Source organism: Chelonia mydas, chromosome 3 (genome assembly GCF_015237465.2).
Source record: "Chelonia mydas isolate rCheMyd1 chromosome 3, rCheMyd1.pri.v2, whole genome shotgun sequence".
Classification (NCBI taxonomy): Eukaryota; Metazoa; Chordata; order Testudines; family Cheloniidae; genus Chelonia; species Chelonia mydas.
Genome location: NC_057851.1, coordinates 64,898,784 through 64,910,671, shown reverse-complemented (window position 1 = coordinate 64,910,671; position 11,888 = coordinate 64,898,784). Strand labels below are relative to the sequence as shown.

At 45.7% G+C, this 11,888-nt stretch overlaps 1 protein-coding gene across 3 annotated transcripts; it reads right to left on the bottom strand.

The window, feature by feature from the left end:
* Positions 1–3,163: 3,163 nt before the first annotated feature.
* SMIM8 (small integral membrane protein 8) lies at positions 3,164–9,367 on the bottom strand. 3 transcript variants are annotated; one of them, XM_043542638.1, is made up of 3 exons: positions 9,056–9,367; positions 6,740–6,893; positions 3,164–3,535 (listed from the first exon to the last, which is right to left on the bottom strand). In XM_043542638.1, exons 2-3 carry the CDS (start codon positions 6,872–6,874, stop codon positions 3,377–3,379), a joined length of 294 nt encoding a protein of 97 aa, XP_043398573.1. In that variant the 5' UTR covers positions 6,875–6,893; positions 9,056–9,367; the 3' UTR covers positions 3,164–3,376. The 3 variants fall into 3 exon arrangements, with proteins under 3 accessions (XP_043398573.1, XP_037750360.1, XP_043398574.1); XM_037894432.2 differs by lacking the exon at positions 9,056–9,367 and adding an exon at positions 8,679–8,896; XM_043542639.1 differs by lacking the exon at positions 9,056–9,367 and adding an exon at positions 8,723–8,896 and having other exon boundaries at positions 6,740–6,896.
* Between the last annotated feature and the right edge of the window lie 2,521 nt (positions 9,368–11,888).

The window sequence follows — 11,888 nt, the reverse complement described above, 5'->3', positions numbered from 1 at the left end:
TTAAGCAGCATCTCATCAAATTTTTTATTACTTAGGGTGTGGCAACAATTCCTCTCAAATCCAAGCAGTTTAAAGGGATTTTAAAAGTATTTAGCAATGGCTACTGTTTCAAATATTTGGATCACGGTATTTTCTGTTAAAGAGGTGAATGACTCGTGGGTGGCATGGGGTAGCAAAGAGTCTCCACTCAAAAAACCATTGTGGCTTATTTTTGTCAAGGTAGGAATTTTCTTGTAAACTTCAATACCACTATTGAAAAGGAAATCTACAGAAATAGGACAAAACTAAACATTATTGGTGCTGTTTGTGTATCCCCAGTTCACATAAGTGAAGCTGTGCTTTAGAGATTTGAGTTCACCCTTTTGATCACTGCTGTAACCATATGCTGTATTTGCAGGAATCAGATATTTACACTGACGAATGTAGCCATGTTTCTGTACTATCCATTAATGTACTGTATGCATCTTTGCACTCAAACTGTTTTCTGCACTTTATGTATATCATCTATGTATTATTAAGCGTTGTTTAAAAAGTAATTGCTACAAGGAGGTAAGTATGATCGAGAGCTGAAAAAATGAAAAACTAGGCTGAACATTCCTCCTTCAATCCATATAGGTTTGGATCAGTTTGACTAATTAGTCCCCACTCCAACAACAAACACCACACCTGCCCTTGCAGCCAGACCTTCCACTACATAGTCTCATAGCTGCATTCACCACGCCCCTCTCCTTGACTCAGTTCTAAACCCTTCCCCTCCCCTTCTTTCACTGTTACTACCGCTCACTTCTAGGGCCACCATCACACCACAAAATAAGTAAGGACCCACTCTTGCATTATTCCCATATATCACAAACCCCTTCATAGTAGTTCTTGCTCACTAGGATTGAAGCCCATTGAAACAATGTAGGCTTAATATATTTCAATGAATGAAAGAATCATCTGGTTAAAATTCCACATAATGGTTATTAAATGAAAGAGTTAGTCTCAAGGCTCTTTCTTATCCTGTCCTATAAAACAAAAGGCTAGGAAAAAATATATCTTGTTTTGCCCATGTTAAAAAAATTCTAGCCACCTTTTAGTAGTGCCCCCAGGCCTTGGAGCAGGGACTTGAAAATTGGAAGAGGATGGTCTTTGTGTTGGGAACATGCTTTTTGCTGTCACTGAAAATCCACCCACATTTGGCCAAGTTATATGAGTCTTTGAGAAATCAGTTTCCACATGCTCAGTAGAGACTTCTTAGATTTTCATAACTAAATATCCCAAAGATTCTCTCTGCACTGTGCATGCTTCAACCCAGGGCTGAGCAGGGCTTTTCCAGCTGTGACAGCTCTGGGCTGTGACAGGTCCAGGTCAGGGCAGCTGGCAGGGAGCTTGTCATTCATTTGCTCTCGCTGACCCTTTTGCTGGGTCCAGGCAGGGTGAAGGAACAAGCTGCAGATTCAAATGCAGAGGGGACCATATCCAGAGCAGGGAAGACAGGTAAGGGGAGTAGACTGAGATAAGGAGCCTGCATGGAGAGGTAGAGGGGATACTTGAACTGGAGGCTGGCAGAAGATAGGACAACTAGGCAGTGGGATGTGGGAGATGACTGACTGGCTGGGCAAGAAGACTGAGAAGGGGGACTGTGACTGGATGGCAAGGAGCTTGGGAGACAGGGAGGGAAATAGGTGAGGACTGGGAGCTAGGAGGGAGAGACTGAGATCAGATGAGGAGCCAGAGGAGACCGGGACTGGCTAGGCAAGGAGACTGGAACTGATAACTAGCAGGGCAAGGGACAGGGAAAAGGAGCTGAGATGGTAGAGGAGCCAGATCTAGCGAGGAGCCAGAGTGCAGGGGGAGAACTGGGAGTGGGAGGGGTTGGGACAGGATTCTGGAGGGGCAAGACCAGGACAAAATGTTTTCGGAGTGGAGACTGGGACTGGCTAGGTGAGAATGGGACTAGGACAAGGAGCCAGGGGAGGGGAAGAGACAGGACTGGGACAGGTTGGAGTGGATGGTGCATAAAGGGTCATTCTTAAGAGGAATGAGCAGAAGACTGTGTGATCACTAGAGCTTGTAATGAAACACAAAATTCTTGTGTTTCACAATTCCTTTTCTGTCAACAAATATCAGTGAAACCCACTAGAAAAATAAGTATATCATTCCCCTCTAGTGCGAGTCTATTCAGAGGATGACAACCTACCGTTAGCTCACATGGCAGAGTCATGTGAAGTGGCTATAAAGTTTCCAACCCTGCTGATGACTAATACGGGTGTCAATATGACACCATATGATAGACTTTCTATAGAGTTTTATCAGTTGGCTTAGTTAAAAACATAGGAAATGAGACAAAAAACTATGTTAAAAGAAAATTATTAAGGTTGCAAAGTCAAGCACTCAAAAGTTAGGAAATGGAAAGAGGTAGGGGTTCTATAGAAAAAATAGTACATGATCACCTAATTAAAGATTGGATTATAATGCAGATACACAAGAAGGCTGAATTAAGGTTGAACAGGCAACCTTAACTCTAGCATTTCCTAACTTGTGAATGCTTGACTTTTCTACCTTAATATTCTTGTAAAATTGTTTTGTGTGTGTGTAATTATTTCAGAAACTGTAGAACTTGTAAATTTTATTAATATAAAAATAGATTAAATACACTTTATATACAGAAAATACCCTCACCATTTTAGAATCTCCTATGTTTTAGACTACCCTGATTCCAGTGACTAACAAGAAATTGATGGCACATATTTTCCAATGAAGGTATATGTAGTTTTTAAACCAAATTTAGAAATAAAACCAGTCACTCAAATGAACAGAAAAGGATGTCTTAACAAAGGATTTATATAAGAGAGTAAATTAGCATTTTGAATGGTTGTTTTAAATCAGTATTTACAGACTTCTGGACTTTAAAAAAATTGTTAGATGTTTTGTCTTTTTAAAAAATATCTTTAGTTGCAAATGCAATATTAAAAATGCAGATTTTGCAGCTCACACAAACTACCATTTCCCATAGACAATGTGCCTTGAATTTTAAAACTGCTTTCCTTCTTGCCAAAGCAGACCATAAAAAGATGAGTTAAACTATCACAGAAATTTCTGAAGTCACTTATCACTATAGTTCCAGCTCACACTTAATTATTTCTTTTATCTACACACTGTAATGATCAACTCAGACAACTGTTCTTAACACTTTATTACTTTGTATGTCTTCTGTAAAGTTTGTAGGTACAGGCATGGCATTGTAAAATGGAATGGAAATTGGATTAAATTTTACAAACATCATTCCAAGAATTGCATAGAAAAGTTAGCAGACACCTAATTTAACATTAACAATTCAGATGCCTACATTGCCAATTACTCCTCTCTCTTTCTCTGTTATTAAGCAGCTTCTTTAATCCCACTTGGAAGTCTTCCTCCTCATATACCTGGCTCCTTCACTGTCAACAGCTTCATAGAGGTCCTTTTTATTCTCTTGCGTTGCATGTAAATAACCAATGTAGGCCACACACAGGGTAATTGTTATGAGTCCAAAAGCCATAACAGGTTTGTTCTGTCAAAAGAAATTAATTTGCACTTTTAGTCAGCTATTTTGGTTTTTTGATCCATCATGTACATCAGGCTCTTTGCTCATGGCATACCAAGTGACCAGGGGCCCTCTCTGACATCTCTTTATGACAATAACACCACTGCCACTTTTGAGACCTATGCAAGCAGTTGACACAAATTGACACAATATTGGTGACTACCATCTAGGCCATTTGCTTTCAGAAAGGAGGAAGAGGACAGTGTTCTTCAAGGATAAAAATACTTTCTATGAAACAATCATGAAGCTAAAAAAAAAGCTACCCTCTCCTCTTTCTAGAGACCACGTGTGGCAACATCCAATGTTCTGAGCCTCCACAGGTCATAATATTGTTTCATGGATTGGCCAGAAGCAGAGTTCCTAAAGGTGATAAGACTTTTCTGCAACATATTCAATCTAGATTTACTCCTGGGGCAATACACTGTGCTTCTGTCAAAGTAATTTTATTTCTCCTAAAACCGATTTACAAATTATTGTCACGAAACCTACTTTTATTAAATGGGTCAAATTCTGCCTTTTAATTTTGTGCAGTCTTACCAATGTCTCTGGGTTATGCAGATATAAAACAGAATTTCACCTACTTAGTTACAAAAATGGATATTGTAACAAAAATATTAGTTGGCATATTCAACCTGTAGGCTTTGCTGGAGCCCTAGGCATAACTAGCAGTGTGAACGGAAGGCTGTGACCCAAAGTAGGCCTTGGTAGTATAGTAACACACCATGTATTGGCTACCCAAGTAAGTTAGTTCCTGACCAGAGAGGACTGTACAAAAACAGACAGAATTCTCAAATAAGAACGTAAACAAATCCCCAAGAGATTGTACAGGAACACACAGACCCCTTATAAAATAAGGATGGGATGGCAGGATAATGGATGATGGATTTGTTTGAACTAGCAGATACAAGGTGTAAGGATGGGAATTAACAATATCTGGAGCGTAATATGTAACTTGTCTGTATCAATGTATAAAAGGCGAAGTCATAGGAGGGGCATCTTTGTATCAGCCGAGGGGACAGTATCCTGTTATGCTGACTGAGCCTGTACGTTGTCACGGGCACATGTCTTAGTGTCCCTATGAGCCATTGGACAAAGCACCAGTACTGTGTTTTGCTGACAATAAACCCAGCAGAGCACCTTCGCCACCAAACTGAGCCTGTGGTCTTTCTTTATGAATAACATCGAGGTCTGCTGAATTAGCATGCTGCACTCTCTGCACGTGCAGCTAACACTGGAGCTCCAAGAGCAGCCGCACGAGCAGCATTACCAACACTCCGCAGTACTAGCACCACACCCAAGTTAGTATCCTATATAAAAGAATGTTTGAAGTAATTTGCCACATTACCCTCCCATATCAGATCATTTAATAAAACGGCATTAAAAATAGTAAGCAAACATCTCTGGGCTATTTTTCCCACCATAGTTAGTTTTTCAATTTACTTTACAATTATTTATAATTAAACAATTATTAAGTTAAAAATCATCCATAAAAAGTGGTAACTGGTTTCAACATTCTGTAGAGAGAGCGGTGAAGTAGGCAACCACAGCAGATCTTAAAATCTAAAAGGTCCCTCAAGTTCGTGGCACTTAAATGGAAAAAACCCTTACTTTTTAAAAACAAACATTTGTCCTTTCATCTTAAAAACTTTAAAAAATATTTAAATCCTCTTTTTTACCCTTTTAAATATGAAGAGAGGCTCCCTGTAACTAACACATGAAATCATAAAACTCTGCAGACTCATGGGAGTCCCTCTCATTAGATTACTCCTGGGGGAATTCTGCGCCCTGTGTGGGGTGCAGAATTCATACTGTTTGCAGATGTCTTGGCTCCCCTGCAGAAAAATGGCGGAGCAAAGAAATCTGTGGGGAACACATGCCCCTTCTACAGCAGCCCGGGCGTGCCTGCTGGAAGCAGCCAGCAGCAGAGAGCAGATCACCGCAGGGCGAGGAGGGAGGCTGGGCTTGTGTGCCTCCATGGAGAGATGTTGGGGGGGCGGGGGGGGAAGGACTCGATGCCTGCCTGATTGCAAATGAGTGAGAGAAACTCACTCTGTGCCTCTTGTTGCATCTTGGGCTTAGAGGCGTAAGGCTGTGTGAAGCAGGCTCTGTCCGTGAGGCAGAGCAGAAATGTAACAACTAAACAGGCAGGCTGCTAATGTTCCCATTGTTAGTTAATTGTTCCCATTCTTAGGGCATATCTTCACTGGCAACCTTAAAGAGGTGCCCCGGCAGCAGTGCTGGGAGAGAGCTCTCCCAGTGCTGAAAAAACCCACCTCCAGGAGGGGAATGGCTCCCAGCGCTAGTGCACTGCCAACACTGCCACTTTACAGCACTGAAACTTGCAGCGCTCAGGGGTTTTTTTTCACACCACTGAGCGAGAAAGCTGCAGCGCTGTAAAGGGCCAGTATAGACAAACCCTGAGGCAATTAAGGCTCCTTTACCTTGCCAGAGTGGTGTAAAGGAGCCTTATTGTAAATGACAGTAATGGGATGCTCAGCTAGGAAGGTTTATGGACTTTCTCACTTTTTTTCCTGTGCCAGGGAGGCACAATGGGGTTAGATTACAGCTCAGGATCTATTTTACCTATCCATTTAAAAAAAATGCAGGACAATGATTAGCAAAACTGTATGACTATCACGTGTGAAAGTCTGAGCAATTTAAAGTGACAGCCTACTTTACAGAACACCAAACACCAAAATAAAAGTAATGTAATTTAAATGAAAATCCAGGATTATAACTGGAATGCAGGGTCTTGGTTACCAAGTATTTGTAATTTAACTTTCATGTGTTTAGGAAATGCTGAACAGTTTTTGTGATTTTTTTCCTGTATGGTAGTTTAAACAAATTACCAAAATAAGTGAAACTGGTGTGATTGTATTGCATTATTTGGACAAATAAAATATGCAGAATTTTGGAATTTTTGGTGCAGAATTCCCCCAGAAGTATTAGATGGCAGAACAGTCTAACAGTACATGGGGGAAACAGAAACTGACTATACACAAAGTGATGTCAAATATGCAAAGTAATCAAACTGGGAAAATGTGAAAACTATTTTTCAGTTATAATATTCTTAGGTGGCACTTATAACACTAGTGGCTTAAATGTGTTTTTTAAAAAAATATATCTCAAAAATGCATCTTTAAACATATTGTCTCTGAAGGAGCCTCTTACAGGTTTAATGAACAGCTCTGGATTCACAGCTCGGAACAGGGTGGTTGTACGGACACCCCTGAGTCCTGGAATTCGACTGTCTTTCTCTTTGGGTGCTTCTTTTTTAATGTTTGGGGGCTCAGGTGCTGAGGACATCTTGATTAATGATTGTTACCTAAAGATAAAATAAAAAAATAAATGACATTTTAAAATACTTATTTTTGAAGAAAATGAATTATAGTTCATGTTTCATAGACCAGCGTTTTCCCAGCATTATGTTCTCCTTTGCTCATGCCAAGTACTGCCTCTGGTGCTTCACAATTATGCCACTCATACTTGGATAACTGGTTGTTTCATAGGTTGTTATCGATCCCAACGCTGGTGTGCCTTCATGTGGTGATTCCCAACACTACCCCACTAACTGTAAGAGTTTCATTTGAGGGCCATTATCTTTTTGATCCCTAATGGGATGCTACTCATCATCTTATTCGGTGTGGATACTGTACTCTCAAATGGGCCCACCCTGGGCTGTTTCAAACCCTTGTCTCGTTTTCATACTGAAAGTGCATGTCACACCTCGAACTCCTGAGAGATCACTAAATATGATCAAAACAAGTCCGTTAATTTTGCTTAAATAGTTCTCACAGGTCCCAGAATCTTCAGCAAGCAACTCCATTTTAGGCCATGTCTACACCACAGGTGCTACAGCAGCACAGCCGTGGCACTGTAGCTATCCTGCTATAGCGCCATAGTGTAGAGGCTTCCTACACTGAGGGAAAGGGTTTTTCTGTAAATGTAGGTAATCCACCTCTTGGAGCAGCAGTAACTAGGTTAATGGAAAAATTATTTTGTCAACATAGCCGCATGTACAGAAGGGATTAGGCGAGCTTAACTGAGGTGCTCATGAGTATGAATTTTTTCACACCCAAGTGCTATACCTAGGTTGAGCTAAATTTTGTGTGTAAGCCAGTCCCTGCCTCTCTCAGAGCTGACTGTGGTTCAGGACCTTGCAGCTTTGGACCATGAATAGTCCCATTAATTTAAATGGGCCTGATCCAGCAAGGTGGTGAGTGACATCCTCAGCTCCCATAGACTTCAATGACATCTAAAGGTACTTAGTACCCCACATGGTACTAGTGCCATGTCAAAACCACAAATGTAAGGATGGGTATGATCACACCCATAACGGGTAATTCTTCATCACTTTGAGGCACAGGGTTGTGTTTTGTTTTAAACCCAGCTCGAATATTTTAAAACCAATTGAATTGAGAACCCTTGTAGCAATTTCTGAACAGGATCATAAACGACAAGATTCAGAACTGCCCCAAACCTCGCTAATTTGAGGAAGGGGATGGAAACACCCGCACTAGGGAATGCCTTTAATAAATTGTACTGACAAGTCATTTCCCTTGGCCCCTGCCCCAGAGGAGAGCGGGGAGTGCTGCAGCACCCCCTGACTTGAAGTGGTTTCCATTATACACAGGCTTTACAGTCTGGTTCAATGGCTCTCAGCACCCCCCACTCTACAAATTGTTCCAGCCCCCCTGAGAGCGGGCCGGCGGGCCCGGGAGAATTTTGCAAACATCCACTGGACTTTTGAAAATACTCTCCCCGGGGCTGGGCCCTGCGGCGCGGGGCAGCCAGTGTCCGCCCTGCTGGTGCGTCCCGGATGCCCAAACAGGTCCGAGCAGAGTCCCGCACTACTAAAAAGCGTGGCTCTTAATCGGGGGGGGGGGCACCTGAGGTAAGTGCTGGGGGAGCTGGGGCAAAGGCGGTGAATGCGCTGAACACTGGCACAGAGGCGGCGGGTTCAGGGGTCGGGGCGGTCACGGGCTGTGCGGAAGCGGGGGCTGTTGCAGGCCCGGCCGATCCCCGCAGCGCAGTTGGCCGGGGGGGGGCGCCCGGGGCGGCGGGTCCCACTCTTGGCTCCCCGCAGCGCGGCCGCCCGCCCCGCTCTCACCTCGGCGCCGCAGCAGAGGCAGAGCCCGGCCCGGCCCCGCAGAGGCCGCCGCAGCCGAGGAGCCTCCGGCCGCTCGGAGCCTGGCGCCGCCCCTCGGCCTCGGGCAGCGCTGCCCAGCCGGCGCCGCTGGGGTCCCGCCTTTCCCCCGCCCCTCGGCTCGGGGCCCAGCCCGGCCGGAGCCAGGAGACCAGGGCCCCGGCCCGGGCGGGTCGCGCGGCCCGTACCCTGCCCCGGCGGCGGTCACGTCACGTGTCTTCCTTCCGCCTCCATGACACGAGCCAGCCCGCCCTGCCCGGGGCTGCGGGGTCCCCCCCTGCGCCAAGCCTCCCCCGGGAGCGATCAACCCGAGCCGCCTGCCGGGGGCCGCAGGGACTCACCCGCTTAGGCCGTGCCCTGCTCCTTTGCCGGGCAAGGGTGTCGCGCCTGCCTTGGTGTTTTTCTTCTCTGGTCCGCAGCCTCCCTTTTCAGACTCCATCCTCCGTCAGCTCACAGGGCGTTTGGCCTGGTGAACTCCGGCCGGTCTCCACTCCAGCCGTCGCGCACAGCCCTTCCGTCTGCTGGTGTGTCCGCTTTGTGCAGAGAGGCCGCAGCCTGTCCGGACCCTGGTGCTCTAGTGGTTAGGGGCTCTCCCGGCTAGGCTGACCAGCTGTCCCGATTTGATAGGGACAGTGCCGATATTGGGGCTTTTTTCTTATATAGACACCTATTACCCACCCCGTCCCGATTGTTCACACTTGCTGTCTGGTCACTCTACTCCCTGCTGGGGTCTGGGCTCAATTCCTGGTCAGCGAAGACTTTCCCTCTGCCACCCCCTCTGGAGGAAGCGTAGGGACGGTTCTGTGCAGCAACACTGGGGATAAGTGGGCAGCTCCAGGGGTAGCCAGGTGGGCTGGGTCTGCCTCCAGGAGGGTTATGTCACTCGCTTCTCTTTTGTTTTGCCCTGCACTGCACGGTGCTGTGCTGTCAGGTGCCAGTGACCCTCGAGCTGGCAGTGTCTATCATTATCTTAGCCAGCCACCTTAGTGCAGTTGGTAGCACAGCAGTCTCCCCCTCTAACAGTCCTGAGCTTGACCCTCAGAGAACGTACAGTGGCTGTTTTGGAGGATGACCGCTCACATGTTCTGGAATCCTGCACATTCCGGCACCTCTGGGAATGGCAGGGCCTGCGCCTGCCAGTGTGACCCATTCCCTGCCAGCGTGACCTGAGCTGTACGGTGTGTGCGAGATCATGCCACACGGGACATCATTTTCAAGAGTGCACCGCCTTGCCCCCACTGTTCTGACCTTGCATGCAGCATGTCTGAGGTCATGTGGGTGGGAAGCAGAGCAGTGCACTGTTCAAAATGGCATCTCCTATGGCAAGGGTTCTCAAACTTCATGGCACCACGACCCCCTTCTGACAACAAAAATTACGACACAACCCCAGGAGGGGGAGCCAAAGCCTGAACCTGCCCGTGCCCTGCTGTCCCAGCTGTGGGGGCCAAGCCTCCTCTCCTGCCTCCCCCCGGCAGGGGGACTGTAATCTGAACCCTGCCACCAGGGCTGAAGGCCTCAGGCTTTGTCCTGAGTGGTGGGGCTCAGGCTTCAGCTTCAGCTCTGGGTCCCAGAAAGTCTGAAGCCAGCCCTGGCAACCCCATTAAAACGGGGTCACCAAGCCCTTTGGGATCCCGACCCACAGTTTGAGAACCATGGCTGTCATATCTGATACCAGACAAAGAAACATCTGGTTTTGTCCCAGTATCGGATAGCGGACAAACCAGCCAAAAAGAGGACTGTCCAGTACAGAGGCGCTGGAACACTTTTTATAGTGGGGGTGCTGGAAGCCAGCTAATAAAACTGTAACCATGTGTGTTCAAAAGCAATGTGGAAAAGTGCAATTCCCACTCATACCACACGGATGCAGCACAGCTCCGGGATTCTCAAGAATCATGAAATAGGCAAAAAGAAAAGGAGGACTTGTGGCACCTTAGAGACCAACAAATTTATTTGAGCATAAGCTTTCGTGAGCTACAGCTCACTTCATCGGATGCATGCAGTGGAAAATACAGTGGGGAGATTTATATACATAGAGAACATGAAACAATGGGTGTTACCATACACACTATAAGGAGAGTGATCAGGTAAGGTGAGCTATTACCAGCAGGAGAGTGGGGGAAAAAAACCTTTTGTAGTGATAATCAAGATGGGCCATTTCCAGCAGTTGACAAGAACGTCTGAGGAACAGTGTGTGTGTGGGGGGGAAATAGTTTTACTTTGTGTAATGACACATCCACTCCCAGTCTTTATTCAAGCCTAAGTTAATTGTATACAGTTTGCAAATTAATTCCAATTTCAGTAGTCTCTCGTTGGAGTCTGTTTCTGAAGTTTTTTTGTTGAAGAATTGCCACTTTTAGGTCTGTAATCCAGTGACCAAAGAGATTGACGTGTTCTCTGTCTGGTTTTTGAACGTTATCATTCTTGACGTCTGATTTGTGTCCATTTATTCTTTTACGCAGAGACTGTCCAGTTTGGCCAATGTACATGTCCGAGGGGCATTGCTGGCACATGATGGCATATATCACATTGGTAGATGTGCAGGTGAACGAGCCTCTGATAGTGTGGCTGATGTGATTAGGCCCTAAGATGGTGTCCCCTGAATAGATATGTGGACACAGTTGGCAACAGGCTTTGTTGCAAGGGTAGGTTCCTGGGTTAGTGGTTCTGTTGTGTGGTGTGTGGTTGCTGGTGAGTATTTGCTTCAGGTTGGGGGCCTGTCTGTAGGCAAGGACTGGCCTGTCTCCCAAGATCTGTGAGAGTGATGGGTCGTCCTTCAGGATAAATTGTAGATCCTTGATGATGCTTTGGAGAGGTTTTAGTTGGGGACTGAAGGTGATGGCTAGTGGCGTTCTGTTATTTTCTTTGTTGGGCCTGTCCTGTAGTAGGTGATTTCTGGGTACTCTTCTGGCTCTGTCAGTCTGTTTCTTCACTTCAGCAGGTGGGTATTGTAGTTGTAAGAATGCTTGATAGAGATCTTGTAGGTGTTTGTCTCTGTCTGAGGGATTGGAGCAAATGTGGTTGTATCATAGAGCTTGACTATAGACAATGGATCGTGTGGTGTGGTCTGGATGAAAGCTGGAGGCATGTAGGTAGGAATAGTGGTCAGTAGGTTTCCGGGATAGGGTGGTGTTTATGTGACCATCGCTTATTAGCACCGTAGTGTCCAGGAAGTGG

Bases quoted from the DNA above. Each gene is read 5' to 3' on its own strand.
- SMIM8 (XM_043542638.1), bottom strand. From the start codon at position 6,874: ATGTCCTCAGCACCTGAGCCCCCAAACATTAAAAAAGAAGCACCCAAA. The intron at 3,536-6,739 runs GTAAGAGGCTCC...TTCTTTTGACAG, and splicing joins CAGAGCTGTTCATTAAACCT to AACAAACCTGTTATGGCTTT.